Genomic DNA, 23,840 nt, shown 5'->3' with positions numbered 1-23,840 from the left:
TTCTGGATTTGTTCATTTTTGTTCCCCCACCCCAAGCTTCTGTCGGCTTCCGTCACCCTGGAAAAATCTGTCTCCAGGCCCTCCTTTCATCTGCAAGGGATTCCACCGTGGCGGGGTTGATGCTGTCAGCCTTCTTGTCTTGTTTGCAGAAATCCTTGTAACACAAGAGTTGGTCTGCCAATGGGACTGGTGCCCGAAGCCATACAATAAAATTCAACATAAAAGGAACAACAAAAATACACTTAAAAATCCCCTAAATAATTTAAACAGTGATTTATTTGGGAGGGTGGAGAGAGACAGAGAACAACCAATTCTCATTGTAGTAATAATGAAAAGAAAAAACTTCCTAAACAACATATATTAATTATATAAATGAAAGTAATACAGAAGATTGTCTGTTATCTTTCTACCTTGTATTCCAACTGTTCATAAAGACCAGCTACAGTTTTAAAAGTGGTTTGTTTATCAGCTGTGGGAATTTTTGTTTTGAAAATGACAGAGAGAGAGCTCCAGCTGTGTATCTGGTGTCCTTACAGGGAAGTAAATAGCCTCAATATGTTTACACAGCATGGGATACATGGGAATTTCTTGAAGGAGCCAGTCTAGTTTGTAGAACCATCCATAATCACTGGCCTGGTCAGCACGACATGTTAATGTTTAACTATGATTTAATGCAAACTTTCCCACCCAGATCCCCCTTTTGCTTCTCTCCTGAATACAATGTCTGCTTGTGTTTTCCATGTCCTACTATATGTTTTACTTATTATGAAGCATGGTTACTGGGCTACATGAGAATCATTTATGTCTTTTTTGAGTCTTTTTTTAGTATCTGGTTACTTAATACCAGTGTCAACAATGGGCCTGAAAGTATCAGACTCTGGGAAACAAATTTCCGGAAGTGCAAATTCCACTTGATATTTTGTCACACAGTTATACAGCATATCATAATGTTTTAGGTGGTATGAGATGATATGAAAGTTCTGTAAGTGGTATTTGATGTTCATGTGTGCTAGTGATTACCTAATATTGCTGTCTTTAAGTGATCAACATGCATATTGGAAACAGCCCCATAATCTTACAGGTGTCGAGAAGGAACTTTTTGGTTGCAAGCACAACAGAAACATTTGACTGATCCTTTACCTTTTCCAGATTTTAAAAGAACATGTTGGTGGAGTGTTAAGATCCACTTTAAACCTGACTTTATATTTTATTGAGAACATTGGTATTTTATTTCCATTTTATGACCTTGTATATTCTTAGTTGTTTTCTCTCATTTCAGCTGCCCAGTTGGATATTATGGGCTTCAGTATTGTCAAGAAATGCATTCATGCTGTTGAAACAAGAGGTAATGGGGACCACCAGATATTCTTCTTTATAGTTTAAAGTCCTGTTCCCAAATATCAGCCTTTCTAGCACTTGTATAAAGAAGTCGCCTTTCTTAGATTTCTCTCCATCCTTAGCTTGCTCAGTTTTGACAGTTGCCTATTTTACATACACATTTTCATGATTGTTTGTATCTTGCTAGGATCCAGAATCTACTTATATACATGCATCTTTGTTAAGTTTTCTGATCTGCTGCTCCCAGATTTGTTTTTATTCATAATCTTCTATAGGTTTTAAAAGGACTTGTTGATCCATAATTTAAATAACGTATTACTAGAAGACCACATTCATATTTGATACCGAGGTAGTAACACAGGTATCTGATGTGTTTAACAAAAATTGTCTTAACAGCATTGGTCTTGATTAAATGAATATGTTAAATAGGAAATACCTATTCTCTGAATCTTTATTATTCAGCTATGTAACCAAACTTGTGCCTATTAAAAAAGTTGAGATGTCCCTTATACGATTGTGGGTGCAAGAGATCACGCCTCACCCCCATTAGATTTTAACTTGATGGGACGTGTCCCATTCTTCACATTCTCCTGCTGCTGACTGATATGAGAGACAAAATTCTTCTTGAAACACTCTGCTGGTATGCAGAACTTCTACCCTGTGTAGAAAACCTATACATTAAAGGGGTGGGGAACCCCATGAACTATCCCCCTCCCCCAATAAGCAGCCTTGAAAGTGATTGTGGAGCTGTGAGGGCAATTTAATTCATGTTACTATTGGAGATACTTTATTTTAAAATAAACATTAAATTTATTTTTACCATTTTACTAATTTAAATAAAATATGTTCTCCCTCTTAGGGATCCATGAGCAAGGACTCTATAGAGTGGTTGGTGTCAACTCCAGAGTTCAAAAGCTATTGAGTATTTTAATGGGTAAGTACATTTTGAAGAAAGCAGTTTGCTATTTTTCTTTGACACCAAGTGTGATGGTAGATGCTTTTAATGAGGAACTGAGACCATCTGCTGTGAAAAGAAATGGTGATTTTTTTTTAGTATTGTGTGAAACCCTCCCTGGAGTGGAATTTTCAGTCATAGAAATAATGTAAATCTTTAACTTATAAAGAATCATCACAGTTTCTGCTTAAGTTTACATATCTCTCTGCCTCCCCACCCAAATCAAACCTTTGGATCCCTTTTAGTATTTATTTCTGAATGAGAACTATGCATGTTCTCAGGCTTCTGGATTTAGTATTTCCTTTTCCATGTTTCCTTCCTCATCTTGTGCTTACCTGTGTTTGTGTTTGTGTTGTGTATTGCTGTATTGTGTTGTTTGTATTGAAACCCCCCCCCCTTCTATTTCAAGCCTTACAAAAATCTAGCAAAATCCTTACATTTATATCCTGCTTTTCTTCTACCCTGGGACCCAAAGCAGCATAAATGTGGTTCCCAGGTGGTCACCCATCCAAGTACTGATTCGGACCTGCCTAGGTTCGGCCATATAAGGTTAATATGTTTGCTCTAGTAGCCCAGCACATTAGACAAAATTTTATCATCCGAAATGGGGTTCAGTGTGCTGAGAATCACCTAAGCTAAAATGTATCTCTCGACTGGATTATGCCTGTATATTTGTTATGACCAATGGCTCTTTAAAACTGAAGGCTTACTGACTGTTTTAGGTAATGTTGATTGTGGAGGTCCAGAGAAGAAAAGCTTTGCAAAGGAGGTATTGAGAAGTAATGATGGAGATAAGGAGTTCGAGATATATAGCAAAGCATCAAGGATGGAGGCAGAGTAGGCTGACAACAGATAACCTTAACTGAGAAGAAGGCAAGAGGAGGAAATAAAGGAAGATGTAGGTGGAGATGCAGTCAGTAGAGAAGCTTTAAAAGTGAGAAATAGAAAAAGTACTGGCCTGTCACTTCACAATAACTTGACACAAAATAATTGTTCTTCCTTTTACACTGGGGAAAAATCAGAGGTTGAAAGGTTCAGAACTTCAGTTGATGGACAGTGTCAACATCCTATACAGATGTTTAGGAAATTATATTGATTGCTTTAGCAGAGGCTCATGAATCTGCTGATGAGTGGGAAATGTGAAAATAGAAAATAGAAGGTTTCAGTGGCCTTGCAAGAGTCTGAGATGATGGACAATGGTTTTTAGCATTGGGTATATTTAGAGCATGGGTCAGCAACCTTTTTCAACCGTGGGCCGGTCCACCATCCCTCAGACCATGTGGTAGGTCGGACTGTGTTTTGAAAAAAATAATGAACGAATTGCTGTGCCCCACAAGTAACCCAGAGATGCATTTTATATAAAAGCACACATTCTACTCATGTAAAAACACCAGGCAGGCCCCACAAATAACCCAGAGATGCATTTTAAATAAAAGGACACATTCTACTCATGTAAAAACATGCTGATTCCCAGACCGTCTGCGGGCCGGATTGAGAAGGTGATTGGGCTGCATCTGACCCATGAGCCTTAGTTTGCCTACCCCGATTTAGAGAGAAGAAAAAGGACCCTGGAGATGTTGAAGAGCCAGAAGTGGCAGGAATGGGTCATTACATGGATGTGGGAAGATATTGTCACTTGAGTAGCATGAACAAAAGAGACCCTAGGGAGTTGCTACTCAGAGTTGATCAGGAGTGGCTAGAAGGTAAATTGATAGATCTCTGGATGGCTTGTAGTAAATCGCCAATTGGCTATAATGCCAAAACTGCCATTTTGCATCTGACTCCTTCTCCTGCTACACCACCACCAATATTTTGCACCTGGTTCTAACCAGTAGAGTTGGAGCTCTGGTAAAAAAACCCTACAACCCAACAAAGTAGATCCCACAAGCCTGAGGTTTGCCTTTCTGTGGAGTAGATAACACTGGACTAGACAGGCCCAGTGATCTGACATGCAATAAAGCAGCTTCCTGTGTTTGGTATTGCATTTCAGTGTACCTGTGCTATAATTACTATGGGGTCTGGAAAGTGGCTACCCAATTGTCTATGTGTTCCATTCAGTGAACAAAGTTTTGCATAAGCAGCATCTTCAGAATGGAGACCCTTCACTCCCACCTTCTCTTCAAGTTTTCCCACTGTTCACGTCAGAATCTGGGAGCAAATGAGACAGATTTTTATTCACAACTTCAGGCCTATATTTAGAAACAGATGTGGTTAGTGTGACAGGTTCACATATAATTTAAATGGCAGCTGGATCAGGTTTCAGCAAACTACGGCTAATATTGAAAGTGACAGTGCCATAAGAGTTTATGGAGTGACGTTTCTGTATTAAGCAGGAAGCACTATACAGTTGATGTGGCTTGAACCTGGAGCCCTCTGTGGATAGTGTTGCATGAGCAGCAGCTGTGAGAGGGGTTGCAGCAGATATCCTGTGCGATTTTGAAAGTTGGTGTCAGCTTCCCTGCTGCAAAACGCAGAATTATTATTCCCTGTGAGACTTTCCTTGTGCAGTGTCTAGTCTGTAAATTTTTACTAGGAACTAAACAAAAGCAATGCTTTCTACAACCATCTTCACCAGGTGTATGCTTGAAGGACAGTTGTTTAGTATGTGGAGTGAGTCATAATCCTGCTCATTCTCGTAAGAACCTGTTCCTTCAGTTGTGTTGCCATGGAATGAGGACTGTTAACGTGCCGCAGAACAGAACACAGTCTTATGGAAAGCCTCCCATGGACTTTCAGTAGCTTAGAAGTTTTAAGCTGAAATTCTGCGCACACTTACATGGTAGCAAATCCCACTGAACTCAAGGACTTTTGAGTTGACATGTAAAATTGCATTACCAGCCACATAATGAATTAAATTAGAAAGTCCAGCTCTTCAACTATTTAGATAACTGTGTCTTGCTTAGGAATAAAGGCAATGAATGTGTCCCCTTTTTTTAAACCAAGTGTTAGTTTTACTCTGGACAAAGACAACTCTTGTTTTTAGCTTAGTGCATGTGGAAGACATTTTATTGTGTTCTGTGGTCAGCTTTAAGCAGTCTTCACCTCCATCATGGTTAAGCCAATATTCTAAATCAGAATCCATAAACCACTAGTGAGCCAAGAAACCACAACATTAGGATTGGCTGGTACCTTCTGAGAAGCGTAATAGGTGGCTTAGAAAATGTGTTTTGTGTAGGTTCAGTTTTTTGTTTAGGAGAAGCAAGGTTGAATGCAGGGAGTTAAGAGTAAGAATGAAGGGCAGTAGCATGAGCAGGGAAGCAGGCACACCAGGCTTTCTCAGAATATAGTTTTCTCTATGCTTTCCACTTTCTCCATAGAGTTGTATGAAGTGGTAGGGAACCAGGGGACTCATCATGCAGTATATTTTGGGCAGTTAAAAATATAGCATGAATGCTGCAGATCTGTAAAAGCATGATCTCCTTATGAGTAACAGGGAGTTATGGCCATTTCCAGAGCCTATCTGACTGCACAAATTAAGGTTGTTGCTATATGGTGTATATAGCAGCTTGTTAGAAGTGTTTGTGAAGCCAGACCTGTTTTTGTTCTGTTGCTTTTAAGTGCCACTTCTGGTGGTTCTCCTGCTTAGTGAAGTGACTGTCTTCAAATTCATAGGTTTCCTCTCTGACATGGCAAATGGTGGACATGAGCAGTCAAGGTGCTCATCAAGGATGGTGTGGACCAAAAACCTGGCAGCAGCACTGCCATATAGCCTGGTGCCAGACAGTGAACAGCCTTTAAACTGCTCTGGACCACAGACCAGCAGCAAACCCACAACTTAAAGTGGTACCTTGGGTTAAGTACTTAATTCGTTCCGGAGGTCCGTTCTTAACCTGAAACTGTTCTTAACCTGAAGCACCACTTTAGCTAATACGGCCTCCCGCTGCCGCCGCACGATTTCTGTTCTCATCCTGAAGCAATGTTCTTAACCCGAGGTACTATTTCTGGGTTAGCGGAGTCTGTAACCTGAAGCATTTGTAAGGTACCACTGAGGTACCACTGTATATACATTCTCCTTTTACGTGGTCAGTGTTTGGAGGAGAAAATGAAGCAAATACCAAGGGATCATAGTGATTTCTGCTGCTATGCGCTATTTCCTGAACTAGCAGTGTTTCTTTTCAGTCCCCAAACCCTCTCTTGTAGCACATTTTTTGAAAAATGTAATAATATGATCCTTGTTAATGGTGACCAAAGAGACATGTCCATTAAGGGAAGAGCAAACTCTGTAAAGAGGCATGCTCATATATACGTGAGAGGAGAGGAGAGGAGAGGAGAGAAGTGGGGGGGAGAAAAAGCTATTCTGAAATATGTACTACGAGGAGGAAAGGCAAGTGGATGACTGAAAATGAACTTTAAATCAAGCTGCTCACAATGATACAACCACTGAAAGCCTGTATGTAATTGGAAATCCACTTCTCTGCATGGACACAAAGAGAGAGAGAAGGGGGGGGGGGGCGCATTAAAGCCTTTTGTTTCTGTCTTTCACACATGTATTCCAGTATGACTAAAAAGTGCTTTAAATTACCCATGTGAAATTGATCAAAGGGACAATAAGGAAATGTGAGAATATTGGTTAATGCATGTGAATGTGCACCATTGATCTCCATCATTGCTTCTTATTCAGGTTAACCTCAAAGGGAAACTCAAGCTATTCCATGCTGCAGCTATGCAGACATTTGTAAGCTATGGATTCCCTCTGGCTGTGTTTGTGCCAGTTAGACCAAGCGGCATTTCTGTTTCTCTCCTGCCTGAAGGGAAGTGCTGGAAGGTGGCCATTCACCGCAGCACAGCTAGGAGGGGATCATCAGGGAAAATATGCATGCTCATTTGAAAGACTTAGGTCTCTGTGATTTGGTCAAAGGTTTGGTTCTGCAGTAGTTTGTCCACTCTTTCCTAACTACTTTAATGGAACCTCTGAATGCCTGTTCTTTCATGGTGGCTTGTTCAAGAACATTTGTACTTGGTCCTCATAAGCACTTAAAAATAAAACTGGGTTGTGGGGGGGCAATCTGTTGACTGGCTCTTGGCGCTGCCCCACAGGAGATATGGCCTTTAGTTTTGGAAACTTGGTGGAGGGAATCCAATGACTGTTTGCTTAACTCAGATGAGTTCCAAGCCCATCTGAGGCTGGAAAAATGACTCCTGTCTCCCAGCATCATTTTCTGTGGATGCAGCCTCAAAATGCATGCTCCTGTGCAAATGGATGCAGATGATACTCTAATTTCTTTTGCACAGGGGCTGCTTCTTAGGCTATACTCTGAAAACCACAGCTGGGGAGCAAGAACCCACCTCCTGTAGAGGACCCTTGGGGTAAAAGGAATACCCTGGGATGGAGTGGATTTTATTGCCCTCCAGCTGTAGTTTTTTCAGTCACAGCCTTTCAAAATAGGTAAGCCAGGAAGTCTTCTCCAGGTTGATTTTAATTCCAGATGGAGAAATATGCAAGGGCTATTAAATTTCTTTTTTTTTTTATAAATGATATTTATTGAGAATTTTAAGGTTACAAAGAAATAAGAAGGAAAAAACAAGAGAAAGAAAAAAGGAAAGAAAAAAGTAGATAAAAGTAACAATTAAACAATACAAATCAGTAAAAACCAAAGTCAAAAAGAAAAAGCAAAACACACAATACATCAAAATCAAAAAGCAAAAATAAACAAAAAATTTAAAAACAAATCCAATATTCCCAAATCCTTAACTGTCATTACCTTATTTCATCGACCTCCTCACACCTCCCTTTTTTGTATTCTAGTTATTAATTATCTCAGCAAATCCTTTTCATCTTTCACAATATTCTGTCATTAAATTACAGAACTTTGGCAACATTGGTGCTTTAACAGTAATGGGTAATTATGGCAATGAAGTCTTTGCCTTCGACTGGCTGAGCTGCTGTGGCAGTGTAGAAAGTACTGTGCCAAAGTCATATAGATAGTCCCTGTGTCCAGATTTAGCATCTAAATCAGGCAAGAGAGGTGAGAATTTTTATTTAAGAAAATCAGATAAATAGAAAATAGAGGTTTAGGCATGAGTCCAAAAGAGAAGAACCACGGGGAAGTGCATGTGCAAGAGAAACTGAACAGCATTTCAAAAATAAAATAAAAAATAGAATGAATGCACATTTGCGAGGCGGAGAAGAGAAGGGAATTCAATCCGTAGCTTTATAACTGCATGGGGAGTTTAACCTATGCCTCTCCAACCCAAGCCAATAATCTAACTACTCCCTAAAGATGGTGTATGTGTGGTTACAACTATAACACACAGATAACTCAATTGAGAGCCACAGCATGGTGCTAAACATTGGCTTGTGAGGCTTATTCAACACCTGAGCTGAGCTAATATGTGGACGCAAGTGACTAGCCCACACATACGTTTGGAACACAACATAGATTTGCACCTTACCTCTCCCCTGCTCCCCAGCAAAACACTGGGGCCAAAAGAGAAGATCGGAAGACTTCAGTGAGTAAGGACTATTGCTCGGTGGTAGAGCACATGCTTTGCATGTAGAAGGTACCAGGTTCCATCCCTAGTAACTCCAATTGAGAGTTAGCAGGTGATGCAAAAGACCTTCTCTGCCTTTGTCCCTGGAGAGCCACTGCCATCAGAGTAGAACATACTGGGCACAATGGACAAATTGCTGATTTATGACACCTTTGGGTTACATATATTACTGAGAAGGGCAAGGCAGAAAGGCATAGTAACCCATCCAGGAGGTGTTTGGGTTCAGAACGTACAGTGATTGGAGGGGAGGGTGAGTGTAGAAAAAGGGTAGAGATAAAATAATGCAACTGCTGTGAATTCTAGTATGTAGCTTCAAGGCTCGGGATCTTTTGTAATTCCTTATCTAATAGATAAACTGATACTGAATCAGAAACTTGCATTCCCATTTTTATATTACATTGCACAAAGTGTGAAATGAATTTCTTGGACCAAGTATATTTTTTGTTGGTTTGAAATCCTGTTTTAAAACAGGATTCTGTGATTTTTTGTGTGTGCCATTAAACACCATGTAAATAATGCTAGTTTTGGCCTTAATATTTGTTTATCCACTCAAAGCACTGATTTGTTCCGTAATCAATATATTTGTGTGATGGCATGAGTGTTTGTGTTGGCAATGGAAGCCAGCATGGGTAAGGAAATTCTTACTAAGTTTCTATCCACCCAATGACTTCAGGTTTTATTTGTTTTCCGAAATGCTTGAGAATGAGAATAGCCAAGTGCTCAGCCTGTTGGGAAGATCTGTTCTGAGGTGTGGTGACTGGCAGGCTGTGCTGAAAACGAGATTGTTTAGGAGATTCCCTGAGACTGGGAGCGAGAAGAAGAAATCTATTTTAAATGGATAGGTTTAAACACACACAAACAGTTGTGTTTTCCAGCAGCTTTGAGTAATTTCTCTTTCTCTCCCTCTACTTGTATATGGCTGTTTTGTGAATCTGAAAAGCTGACTTACGGGCAAAATGGCAAGTCTTTGAGAGCTTCTCCTGTTTTGGCTCCTCTAGTTCACAACACTTCCTTGAAGCTGTCTGGAGCTTATGAAATTAGATTTCTCTGAAATTTTGGCACTTTTAACTGAGATTTGGCATTGCCCCCAAACTTTTCCACATTCATGGTTGGAAGAGCTAACCTGACTTTGGAGTGGAGAAGAACTTTAAAAATAAAGAAGCCATGGACAGGCTCCAAGGATATAAACTGGCAAAAAGAAAGAACACCACAGAATTCAAGGGCATCGAAAGGCAAGGAGGAGAAAAATAATGTTAAATTAGACATCTAGAAGCCAACAGCTGCCCAGCCCATTCCGGCTTTTTAAAGTGTGTTGTGCAATAAGTTGAAACAGGCTAGCTGAATTTATTTAGGTAAGTATTTAGCTCTCTGCATTCACTTACCACTATCCTCTTAAGCCCATTCACCACTAAAATGTATGATTTCTCTCCTTCCTTTGTGTATACTTCATCATGACTGGCCAAGATAAAGTCATTTGGCCTCAATCCTCCTTGCTCTTGAACGCTACTTAGCAGGTCTCCTGAGGCTCTTTGCAGATGTTTCTGTTTTGCAAGCCAGTGGGAACCTCATGAGCAGAATTTCCTTGCCTTCTAGCAGCAAATGTCAGTCTGGCACGAGTGCTTATCTGGCGAAAGGTTTCTGAAGTTGTGAGCTTAAGGTCTACCGGGTCAAGCAGCTCAGCGGATAATTTGCTGACACGCTGCTGTGCCAAAGTCCCATTATACGGCACTGTGTGAGAACTTCATTTTCTCCTTTGCAATCCAAACAAAATGTAGCTGCTGGATTTAGTGGCTATAGAGAATGTGTGTATGTCTATCTTTCTTTTTTATTTTTATTTTTGCAAGGATGAGTCTAGCGTGGTTTCTGCCCTGGGCAAGCATACAAGTACACATGCCAGTCTGCCAGAAGTGAGTCACCCACAAGCTGTTTCACATAAGTCGACACAGTGCAGCCACGCTACCTATAATTATTAGTAGAAAAAAAGGCCAGCCGTTATGACAGGCAGGGCATATGTGGAGAGTGAGCTTGTATTTCACACTCTCAGCTCCCAGGGATTCCCTGCCAGTGGGGGCTGCTAGACCATCAAGCCGGAGGCATGATGAGCACTCTTTGCTACTACTGCAGTGTAATCCCCCAAGCACAGTGCTTCATTTGCTTCCAGCAGCTATGGGCAGTCATTTTAACCAAAATCTGTATCCACATCTACACTACTCAACAGTTATTTATATGCATGCCCCTTTATTGCCTGGTAAGTGTTTTCATTAGACCACAATATGGCTTAAATGCATTGTCTGCCTAAAATGAGTTCTAAAAAATCTTGAATCATGTGCAGTCCCTGTAACCTGTAACCACACACCCCTTTCTATATCTGTGCATATGCTGGTTGTATTCAGCCTTCCCTAGTTTGGTGCCCTCCATATGTTTTTGAACTCGAAATCCTTTCAGCCCCAGTTATCATGGCCAGTGGTCTGGGATGATGAGAGTTGTAGTCCACCAACACTGGGGTTTGGGGCAGCATGCTAGGGAAGGCTGGTGTATCAGATATGGATTTTCATGGCGTAAACCTCACTATTCCAAGGACCAAGGCACTGGTCAGGGTTTTCTTTGTTTACCCATATATCAGAATATCCCACAAGTACTATACAATTTGGTATTGCACTGCATCCTATTTATTGAGAGGTAGGGCAGTAGGATTTTCACAAAAGTGACTGTCTGATTCCACTTATGTGATTTATTATCTCTGTGTTAAGTTTTACAAGCCCTTAATTTGTATGTGTGGCACATATAAATTATATGCATGTTGCACACCCAAAATGATGTTGCTCTTGCTTTTCTGGTGCAGCAATAAAACTGCTAGCACATTTGCAAAGTTAGCAGGGTCCGGTATGGTTTCAAATTGGATGGGGAACTGCTTGTTGAGATTCCAGCATTTATGGGGTTGGACTAGATGACCTCTGGGGTGCCTTCCAACTCTACATTTATGTGATTCTCATCCTCAAACTGATGGCAACACTTCCCCTTGTTGCTGAGTGTCTGCAAACCATTGATGCCATATAGTGGCGATTTTGCTCATTTGGCAATGACATACTGTGGTTTTATCAGCCTCTTCAAGAAGAGATTCATGATCCCCTCTTGCCCAGTATCTTTCATGCACAATGCCCAGACAGATGAGGAAACAAAGAAATCAGTCCACCCCTGCCTCTCATCCTGCAAAGACTTTGCATGGTAACCATTGACGTCCTTTCAATTGCATCTGTTTGCTCCTAGGGGCAGCAGAGCATCACTATCCTATTGTGAAGTTACAGCAGGAAGACTGTGTGGGCAGTGCAGAAAATCAGGTTAAGTCTATAGTGGATAATGAATGTTGTTGTTTTTCCTACCTTTCCATTTCTCTCTCCTTAGATCCCAAAACCGCCGAAACAGAAGATGACATCTGTGCTGAGTGGGAGATTAAAACAATCACCAGTGCACTGAAAACATACTTAAGGTGAGTGTGGTAGTTTTCTGGTGGCTTCCACACATCCATACCAGGGTTTCTGACAAACCTGCATGGAGATGCCAGCGATCAAACCCAAGGCCTTCTGCTGCAGCCTTTCCCCAAACATTTCCCCAACCGCCCAATTCTGCCCTACAAATGATGTGGGCTGTCTCATTAATAGTTTATTCTCAACCATCCATGCTAAAATACCAGAAGAAGCCTGGCAACAGGGAAAATATTATTTATTTTGGAGAGGACACTTGAGGCAGGAACTGTGGACATGAGAAAAGTTAAGCAGCCCTTTTGCAGCTATCCCTGATCCGGCCCTGCACAGCCTACTCACTCAGGTAGCATTGGCATTAACCAGTTCACATGTCTTTTGGTGCTACCTGGTAAAAGAAGTACTTTAACACTTAATCATTACTATGGAGAATCTTGTATAGAATATGTTGCAGAAGCTCATTGTGGTACATCTCTGTAAGTCTTGACAGACTCTGCCACGATTTACCCAGTCACTAAAGGCACTCTGCATTTCTGACCGTGTTATTCCAGAGCATACTATGACGTTTCACTGTCGGAAAATAACCCTGACCCATCTTATTTTCAGTGTTTCCTAGCAGATGTAAACCTCACTTGACATTTCAGCATTGAGTTCTCCATGTGGCTATATTTTAAAATATATGAATAGCATTGCTCTAAAACTTGGCTTGCCGATGAAGCAGGAGTGGCTAATGTCATTTAGTGGCGCTCCTGTCCAGGAAATTCAGGGAGCTGCGGAGGGCGACATTATGCCAGACATACACTATTTCCTTTGGCACTTTCTCAAAACAAATGAAATTCATTACTATTAATCATGCGGCAATAAAGATAATGTGAGAATTTATTTGGCAGCAGGTCATAAACCACAAGCATGATGAGGGATATCCAATCTCAGCACCGGTTTCTATCTTTCTTTCCAACGCTATATATTTTGATAGGTCTTTCTAGAGCTGCTGTTATCTATCCACAGTGCAGGATTAGATCCTAATCCACACAGAGCCATTCGTTTGTTGGTAGGAAGCACTGTGTATTCCTAACTGAAGGTGTTACTGAACTTTAGGAGAGAAGGGCAGAGAAGATTTCCAGACTCTGCAGAGGTATTCGGACCTCATCATCCCCTCTCTCCCATCAGGAGAGGCTCAGATTGTGAAATTTATATTGTTTAAAAGGTCTGGGTGATTAAAACACCCATAGGTGGAGGATCATAGTGTTGGGGGCATGTGAACCTCACTGGGAGGGCTATTCAGTACTTGGATCACCACCTCCAAAAATGCCCTTTCACTGCTAGTTACACATCTGATCCTGTCTGCTCCTAGTTCTTCAGTGTTGGTCTGCTTCATGCTTGTCTTGTCTGTAGCTGACCAACCAAAGCTTTAAGTATAAAAATGGACAAAGATAATCATATTGCCTTTGGGATTATTGTATTTTTACTGCATTTTGAAGTATTTGCAGTGTGTGTATTAAAATATCTTAATTATGGCATGATGCCCAATCTGTTAATGCTGAAGTGTTGCTTGGTTTTAGGAGAGAAAGGAATAAAATCCTTCCCCCTCCCCCTCCCTATTTATTATTTTTATTTTTTAATACAGCTGGCAATGTTCAGTTGTATTGATTATAAAAGCAGCTGGAGAAAGAGGAGGGACAGACAGGATCCTCCTGGGAAACTCAACAAACTTGCTGCACCTAGAACTGGGTGTGGAGAGTGCTGCTGAATGGGACTCAGTTGTGGGCAGCCTGAAGAAGCACCACCCACCTTAGACCTGCCCATAAAATGGAAGTCTAGAGTGAGAGACTAGGGTGATGTCCACTGCTTCCAGGAACTCAGTTTTAGACTTTTGTGGGTGAGCTGAGAGTTTGTTGGACCCTAAGTGAGAACCTGGAGATTGAGAGGGAAGTTGTGTCAGAAAAAATAATGAATTGATATTGATTTATATATATTAGTATCTTTGTATTTATGTAACTCTGTATTATTGTAAAATTTTGTTTAAGTTGTCTGTGTTGCTTCAATTCTGTACATCGCTTAGAGATTTTAAAAAATATATTAAGTGGTATAGAAATCAAATAATTGAATAATCAATAAATGATTAAGAATGAATTTATGGTGATGGCATGCTCCCAACTGCATATCAAGCCATTCTGTTTTGTGTTCTGTTGCTGTGATTTGTCTATGTTCCACTCCATATCCTAGAATGCTCCCTGGACCACTCATGATGTATCAGTTTCAAAGAAGCTTCATCAAAGCAGCAAGTAAGTCTTTTGTCAGAACCTCTTGAAGGAGACAAAACTTTTTTTGAGGGGAGGCACATCAGCTTGTAAAGTAAGATTTGCGGATAAGAATAGTACTGTGGTGCCAAGAGAGCATGCCTGCCATGAGCTTGCTTCAGTAAAAATGTGCCAGAACTTTCTGGAAGCACTTGCATGGCCACTTGGATTTGTGCCGCTTTCCGTGATTCCAGTATCTGTTGGGGAGACTAGACTTATTCGGTTCCTCCCCATAATTAGAATTACATGTGTGAGAGAGCCAGGGAGGCAGGATGATCTTACTAGCCCTGCCACACCTTCATAGGATTCTTGTTGCCAGGCTCTAGCAATAAGCCAAGCACCAGAACACAAGTGCCTGCCGCAGGGAGCCCTCTATGCTCGTGGAGTTTCTCCATGGAATTTAGTTCTCTGATCAAATCATTTCAGCCTGGGAGCCGAGTGTCACAATAGGGATAACGCCTCCATTTAATTTCAGGGTGGTGTCATGACTCAGTCACCCTGGAAGACATTCTAGCTTTTTCATTGAAGTTTGATGTCATGTATTTCAGACCAAAGAGTAGAATAGTACAAGGTTATAGAGGTATTAATTTATTTCAATGTATTTTTTAATTCACTTTCTCTGCTAAAAAAAATGTTCCTAGAGCAGCTTACAGATTACTAAAAAAAGACAGTCCCTGCCCTCAGGCATTCTGTTTTAAAATACACAGCACAAAAGGAGAATGGATTGGGAGAGAGGAGGAAATAAGCAAGATACATGTTCCTAGTTGCAAGTTCCTAGTTGACCAGCTGGGGTTTAGGAAAGTTCAAGGAAAGGAGGTATCAGAAGTTACTGGTCTCTCAGTTGCACTGATGGAATGGTTCTGCATCTGTTCCTCTGCTGCAGCCTGACAGAATGAATGATAATTGTACCTAGCATTTTGAACGTTGAAAGTGTTCTGCATGCATTGTTGTATTGTAATTGTTAAACCAGCTCTGCATATATCTTTCTATTTATAGTGCATGCTATAAAAATATAATTAAAGGAAATCCGGGAATTTAGAGTTGTATTGTAAAGTTGTTTGTTGATGCATCAGATCTATTCTGAGAAATATCTTATCATGTTGCAGAACTGGAGAATCAAGAATCTCGAACCTCGGAGATCCATACCTTAGTACACAGGCTCCCTGAGAAAAATAGACAGATGCTTCATTTGCTCATGAATCACTTGGCAAAGTAAGTGCATTGGCTTTAATAAACTGTTGGCTGCTTCTCTACAGCCTTCAAAGTGGAAAAATGGAATAACCATCTAAGACACCCTTTGCCAACCTCCAAATATTTTTGACTATGGTCATGCTGTATGGGGCTGATGAAAATTGTAGTCCAAAACATCTGGAGGGTGGCAGGTTGGTGAAGGCTGTTCAGTAATATGGATAGCTCTTCTGCCCCCATGCATCTTGTTTAAAGCCATGCTTTGGAACAGGGTTCTGTGCATCAAAAACAGAGGTGACCAATCAGCAGCCCTAACAGAGCTTTTAGTCATGCCTTAGATGCATGTGCTCCATAACTATGAGTATGTGTCATTGATTTTATTAAAGCATGACCCTCTATGAAGGATATACTTCTGTCTCCTGGCCCACTCACTGGAGAATAAACTGCCTCCCTTAATACCAAAATTGGACACCCCTAATCTAAAGAATCCCCAGCTGATACCTGCCCAGTCTTTTCACAATCTCTGCACTGCATATTTGTGGTATTGGGTGGTTGGTTTGTGACTAGGGCACATGAGGTCAAGGATCTGTTCCCTGTTTTGGAACATGTTGCTCTTGCAAGAAACGTAAGTTAGAGATTTGGGAACAAGATTGAAACAGGGAGTGAAAATATACATGGAACTGTACTGTGTTCAGTGTGGAAAATCCAAGATATAGCTGCTCTGCCCCAGTTGCAGTTGCAGTTGCAGTTGCAAAGCGCAGTTTGTTTACGTGACGTTTTATGTGATACATATATTTGACATACCTCCTCTGGCAGATCTTTAGAAAAAGAAAAAGTGGCTGGTCCTGATGAGGAGCTCTCTTTCTTGTTCTTTCAGAGGGTCAAACTAGAACAGACACCAGACACCAGCCCTTCCCTCCTCTGTCAGTTCTCCAGTGCAGACCATCCCTAAAAGCTGCTATTGGCCGCTGGGGGAGGGGGGCGTTCCCACACTGTGCATTTTTGTTGTCCCCTCTGCAGTTTACCCAGATTGTGAAGCACTGGGGACCATCTATTGGAAAATTTCTCTTTTTCTCTCTGTTTCTATGTACATATGTGCATGTGATTTAAAACCTGTGTCACAGTCCTGATCCAAATGCTCCCCCTCTTCTGTGGCTGGTTTTAGCCCCCCACCGATATGCCAGAGATGCATTTATGCTCTCCTAACATAACTAATTTGCTTATCGTGCACATTTTAGGCAAAATTATAATTTAGTACAATAATCTAAGCATATTCCAAAACCTATTTTTTAAAATGACAAACTCAAAACAAAACGTTAGGAAATGTGGACAGTTTCATAATGCTGCTTTCAATTAACCCTTGCATAACATTTCATTGCAATTTGAGCTTATGCATTTGTTAATAAACTTGACTTTTGTAGTCATAATAGATGCCATAGGAGTGTTAGCAATGGTCTGAAAGGGAATTTAATTTGTTGCATTTACTCAGCAAATTCTACTGTTAATAAAAGCTCTCACTGCACAGTTCTGTTCCACTTTCTACCTTTTAATCCACCTTCATTTTCGTCATCTGTTTTTACAGTCATGAAAATTCGTCTCTGCTATGGCGATGGTAGACATGTGGGTTATAGTGGCAAAACAGAGCTACATGACTCATTCAAATTACTTCCCCCTGCTCCAACTGCCAAAACACTCCTTTGCTTAGCATTTGAAGGGAAAAACATCTGGAATGACTAAGCAGCTTTATGTGTCAGTTACAAGAGTTAGTAGGCTGTGACTTGCCATCCTCCTCTCTGTATCAGAGGAATATGTGTACAGGAATAACATAGAGGGCTTTGGAAAATGCTGGAATGAGTTAGGCTATAAATACCTTTCTGGAACAGCACACAGATAGCAATATAAAACAGGGAAAACAAACAAACTTTGAAATGTGCTTTAAGAAGACAGAGTCCAGATGCTGTTTTGACTATGTGTTCATGCAATGAAGAGCATGGCTTTTAAAACCAGAAAGCTGGTTTGGATCTTAGTAAAAAAAAATTAAAAAAATTTGAAAGCTTTCCCTAAAAGAATATGGAATTCCAGATAATTGTAGCAGCCAAACCTTTTTCTGGAATGTTGTGATGATGAGTTCATTTGAAAAAAGAAAGTTCAAAAGCGAGAGAAGATTTTTGTTACACTTGGAAAAGAAGAAGAAGAAGAAGAGTTTGGATTTGATATCCCGCCGTTCACTCCCCTTCAGGAGTCTCAAAGCGGCTAACATTCTCCTTTCCCTTCCTCCCCCACAACAAACACTCTGTGAGGTGAGTGGGGCTGAGAGACTTCAAAGAAGTGTGACTGGCCCAAGGTCACCCAGCAGCTGCATGTGGAGGAGCGGAGACACGATCCCGGTTCCCCAGATTACGAGACTACCGCTCTTAACCACTACACCACACTGGAGGAGTGAGAGAGGAGTGAGAGAGGGCGGCTGCTTCAAGATGTGTTCTCTTTTACCATACGCGTCATTAATAAGCCGTTTAAGAAGAAACATGAAATCTTATTAAGAAAAGAAAGTATTTAACTTTACAGATAGGGTTCTCTAGGTCTAACACATGGTCAAATGTAGTTTTGCACTGTGAGGTTCAGTTATTCATGTAAATCTTGCCATTTGTGGGGAAGTGAAAGAGTCTCCCTCCTCCTACTATTTTGAATATTTTTTTTCACACCTGTTTGTGCATGTTCTTTCCTTGCTTCAACTTCAGCTTCATTGTCATTTTCTTGAAAAGGCTTGTTCACTTTGCGATCCAGTTAATCAGGGATCACTGGGTGAAAGTGATTGGCCACATGGTCATAATGTCATCTTTTTTAGATGCTTGACATTATTGCTGAGAGCAAGTGCCTACTTTGAATGTGTGGGTGGGGGGCTGGGGAGGAAGAAGACAGCTGCCTGTAACTCAGGTAACCAGGCTGACACTTCCTATCATGTTTCTGGCAGTATTTTTTGCTTGCTAGTACTGTGCAGCAGATGTTTGCTCCAAACTAGTTTTGGGTATGTGCACTTAATGCATGACTAGTTGGGGCAGAATCTGAATGGATGACAAGCTTGGTGAGTTGAAAGTAACGGTGTGAATAGATGGCATCTCCTTAGCTAGATTGGGACAAGGAAGCATCAATTTAGTTGCCTCACCAAAAAGAGATGCATATCATTTCCCTCTAATATCCATTTCCCTGTGAGAAGTTTTTCTCTTTCACAAATAGGTCTTTAGTATCAATGGAACAGTGTGGGACATCATGGGGAGTGGAAATGTTCACTGAATGCTCCCCTGCCCCTGCATTTTGGCAAAGCTTAAAAGCATCCCAAAATTGCTCTGTTCAGATCCCTGCATAGCTATAGATTTGCCGAGTTCCCTTGGATTAATCAGATGCTGCCATGGTTCTCCGCAAGTCAAGTGGGACGAATGGTATCTGTCTCATTTGTTTGAGAGAGCAGAAGGGCTTTGTACTGTTGCACATAAAAAAGTGATGATATTTGTTATTTATACCCCACCATCAGTGTTTGTGATGCTTACACAGTTTTATATGTGGTGTACACAAGTCCCTTCTACCAAGGAGATCATACTGTGGAACAGGCAATGGCAAAGCAATGGAAGGAGGAAAAAATGAGGGCAGTGCAGTAAAATGTGGTGAAATATTGTCACAGGTTCTTGATGCTTGTTGGGGATTGAGCTTTGCAAATCAATGGATCAGTGAGTTTTCAGAAGGGCTGTGAAGGAAGGGGAAGAGGTGGAACCACAGGTGTATAAAGATAATATGACAAAGAATGCTTTAATGTGTTTGTGCTGACAGAATAATTCCTTTAGGCGCCTCTGCATGGCAACTTAGCCAAGCAACACCTTTAATTTGAAAGGCTAGATAGCATATTGGCTGTCCTCATTTCATGGAGTGTTTCCATGCCATTATTTACCTTCATTTTAAGTTTTCCTGGAATTAGTTTATCGGTCAGGCTATTAAAGCAGAATACTAGAATATTTTAAAGTATTATTATAAAGACATTTCCTCATAATAGACGTCACGGATTCATACAAATTCAGATTCATGCATTCTGATGTGTGTGTAAGATAGAATTTCTGTGCACATCTGAGTAGTGAACACAGGAAAGATAAAATGTAGGATAATTATTATGATCGTTCCCTCCAATGGACTGTATAGATCTGGCCAAGTTGATGCCCTAGCTGTCATAAATATCTAGGAAGTTTTTGTACAGTTTGCTTATCCATCTGTTTTAAAGGGCAACTTTGAAATTATTCAGTGTTCAAAACACTGTGACTGTGTTTTGTTATTGTTTGGTGTGACAAAGATCAACAAACATAATCCCAGATCTGGGGAAATTTTGAAATAAAGTACTGGTAATTTAGGATGAACAAAATGTCTCTCTTCACTATCCCTCAATAAATTCCAGATATAGACTTTGCAAGGGAAGGTCTCTATATTTGTGTATGGCAGTGTGAGTTCTTTTGTCAATAGGAGAGAAGGATAATATAGTATGAGGTGTGTATTTAACATTCGTTATGATTGGACAGGAAGAGGTGATGTTTGATGTAGCTCTCCAAGGAGACCAGATATGAAGCTGGCACAGATATTAACCCACACAATTTTGAACAATTATCACATTAAAGGCCTCTGTCAGCCTTCACCTAGGTGAAGTACCTGTTGTTCCTGTTTCAATCCCTCTATAGCTTGTATTGAGAGATTGAGTTTAATCAGAGTCAAAGCATTTTATTGAATATAATACGTTTTAAAAATCAGAAAAATATTTATTCCTGCTCATTTATTACCATTTTGTGGGGTTCGTGTATTACATTTCTATGCCACCTTTCTTCCAAGGAGCTGGAAGGGTATACAAGATTTTACTCCTTGCCATTTTTATCCTCACAACAACCCTGTGAGATAGTTTAAGCGGAGAGACTGTGACTGGTCCAAGGTCAGCCAGGGAGCTTGATGGCTGAGTGAGGATTTGAACCCTAGTCTCCCAGATCCAGTTCAACACTCTACACCACTGCACAGAACTGGCTCTGGTTTATGCTGTGGAGGAGGATGGAAGCAGTTGGAACATCTGGCATTATGGGAGACTACCAAGAGGCACTAGAGATAGCCCAAACATTGCCAAGAAAGGCCACAAAGAATGACGTATGTCATGACTTTATGAATGTGGCTTAGTTGTTCCTTCTCTATAATCTTGCACAGCAACATCTAGGTCATGTCTCGTGACCCTGGGCTTGCCATTTTATGAAACCATTCTAAGCCAATATTATTTCAAGATATATTCTGGAGAATAAGGTTTGAATAGGGGGTTTCCAAAATGGAAATTCTTGATTGTTTTTTAAACTGGCTGCACCTTGAACCTGTTCTTCATAGACAAAGTTGGCCTCCCCTTCATATTTTATGGCTGTTATATGACTTGCAGTGTGGACAAATTGCTTCACTATAAAGTGAGTGTAGGAATTTCACATCTTGAAGGCCAGAAATATTTTTCTCCTAAATTGTTTTCTCCTAAATTGAATAGAAGCACTTCTGCTTTGCAAAGTAGGTCACTGTGGTGTTGGACTAATGCCAAGAGTTTAGCCTTGGGTACTTGAAGTAGGAGCTCTGGAATGTTTCATGACCAGCATGTGTGGGGGTAGTATTGACTGGTATAAATAAAATTTTCTTCTTCTGGTAGAACTTTTTAAAAACCCATTGTCTTTTGGCATGAAATGGACTCATATAATAGAGCTTGATTATCTTTTAAAGAAGCATTTGATATACTGTGAAACAACAAAATAAATGAGCCCAGAGAAAAACATACTTTAAAAAAAAATGAGTTTACACAATTTATTCTGAGTATCTTTAATTATGTCCCTGTTTACACAAGCATTTATTTTGTATCAGAATGTTACAAGATTCTATCTATCTATATCTATCTGTCTATCATCTATCTATCTATCTTTCCAAAGTTAAAACTATGCTCAAGGTGGCTTACAACATATAAAAATTACACAACAAACATAACAAAAGTAGTCATAAACAATAAACAAAATATCAAAAAGTACACAACCAAATTGAACAATTTTGACACAACTCATAAGATACATAACAAAGATACCAAAAATAACAACAACAACTAGGCCTGGGTGATATATTGATATATCGTCCAGGACTGATATGAGGAGCATACCACGATGTTGGCTTCACTCAGCGGTGTATCGCTGGTGAAACCGCCAGCGCTCCTGAGTCCCTCTGCTAGCATTGTCCGCTGGAGGGAGTCAAGAGTTCCTTCCTTCAGTGGGCGCTGTTAGCAGAGGGACTCAGGAGTGCCAGCAGTTTCACCAGTGATGTATCACTGAGTGAAACCGCCATCCCACTCTGCCCTAATAAGACGGCGAGACGCCGATATAGCTTGTTCCTCCCTCTGCATCTTTAAACTGCTCGACTGAGGAGTGTGCAGCTGCCCTTGCCTCAGTTGAGCAGTTAAAGGAGCCCCCAGCCCGGTGCTGGCTCTGCAAGCCAGCGATGGGGCAGGGGCTCTGTAAAACTGCTCAGTTGAGGGGAGTACGATTGCCACTCCCTGCATTGAACAGTTAAAGGATCCCCGATGCTGTCTCAGTTGGGGGGAAGGATGATCCTTCTCCCCAGCTGAGCAGCACAAACAAGCTGCATTGTCACAGCCCACGAGATGAGAGTTGGGGCAGTTTCATCCGGTGTCTCTCGGGCAGAGGCAAAATCATCTTGGTTTTTTCCACATCGCTGTATATCGCCAAACCACGGTGTTTGGCTGGTGATACACCGTGATGTTGAAATATTGCTATCACCCAGCCCTAGTAACAACCCATGCCAAACAAAAACCCCTAAACAATACCCCAGCCCCTAGCAAAGTAAGAAGTGACGTAGCAAATGTATTGCTGTCCATGAAACAAAACTTGTCCAAGTAAAGCTGTAAATGGATTAATAGTATAAGTCTACATATGTCTATTCAAGTATAGGATTGCACTGAGTTCAATGGAGCTTAGTCCCAGGTAAGTGAGATTGCAGTCTAAATTTCATGACTAGCCATGATATGTTATCTGGGTAATTGCTTTTGAATTATTGCAGAGAAAGGAGATAATCAGCAATTCTAAAGTAACATAAGTGAGGTTCAAGAAAAAGAAAGTTTTGCCATATTATACATACAGTGCTGTATAGTGGGAAATAATTATTTAAATCCATATTTTCAAGTGAATTTTCTTATGCAAATAACCCTATATTATCAAAGTTATAGATTGTGAAGATGTTCATTTTTTGGAATTAGGCTGGTCTTTGCATCTCACCTGATTCACTTGTTGAATTTGTCAGTATGATTTTATAGGCACTTCGGTTTTCTGACTGTATTCTCTTGAGTACAACAGTTTTCACTACATATTGAATATAATTGTAAGACAGGATGAGGCAGAGAAGTAATAAATATACAATAATGTAACCGTCTTCTAAGAGGCATATGAGGGCAGCAGCAGAATATTCAGCATAATTGTTTGTACTGAGGGAACAAAATAGTTATCTTCAGTTTCTAGCTTGGCCTTGGTTATTCTGAAATGGTGACCGCACTTTAAAAAATGTCTTCAGTTGTTTTTAAATAAAGAGTTTGTACAGCTGCTGTTCACCAGTGGTTCTTGGATGAGCTTTTGGGTTGCCATTACTTCATCCTGCTTCTTATCACCTTACACGCAGAGCTCTTGTTTTATAGCAGTCTCACCCAAGCTATTGGTTTATTTTCCTTGCAAGGCCAAAAAATAATAATGTTGAACATCTGATTTAGGGGTAGGGTGAGCACTCTCTCTCTCCATCCTCTACACACATGTGGATTTGTGGCCAGCACCATTCATTCTCATCCAGTGTGGCACAGCTCCTGTTTTGGTGCAATAATACCTTCTCAACTATCTGTTCAATCCAATAGATTCCCCACTCCCCCACCCAGAAGCTAAGGGAATATACTCAAGGGCTTTGCTAGAAGAGCTTTATGGGATTCAGAACTTTGCATAATGATTCACTGGTACGTGTTGGTTAGTGAAATGCATTGCCTTATATAGAATGTTCTCTTCA

General features: G+C 40.6%; 1 protein-coding gene across 10 annotated transcripts in view; it reads left to right on the top strand.

The window, feature by feature from the left end:
- The window catches only part of ARHGAP26 (Rho GTPase activating protein 26), a 222,477-nt gene that overhangs the window by 121,085 nt on the left and 77,552 nt on the right, over positions 1-23,840 (top strand). For all 10 annotated transcript variants that reach the window (XM_080997149.1, XM_080997151.1, XM_080997154.1 and 7 more), the window contains 5 exons: positions 1,280-1,345; positions 2,198-2,272; positions 12,188-12,272; positions 14,491-14,549; positions 15,671-15,776. In XM_080997149.1, the coding sequence (XP_080853275.1) occupies positions 1,280-1,345; positions 2,198-2,272; positions 12,188-12,272; positions 14,491-14,549; positions 15,671-15,776 (391 nt within the window). The remainder of the gene's footprint in view (positions 1-1,279; positions 1,346-2,197; positions 2,273-12,187; positions 12,273-14,490; positions 14,550-15,670; positions 15,777-23,840) is intronic.

The sequence above is a fragment of the Podarcis pityusensis genome (genome assembly GCF_964106645.2).
Source record: "Podarcis pityusensis genome assembly, chromosome: 2".
NCBI classification, from domain to species: domain Eukaryota; kingdom Metazoa; phylum Chordata; class Lepidosauria; order Squamata; family Lacertidae; genus Podarcis; species Podarcis pityusensis.
Note: the sequence above shows the minus strand (reverse complement) of the source record. Positions and strands in the feature narration are given on the sequence as shown.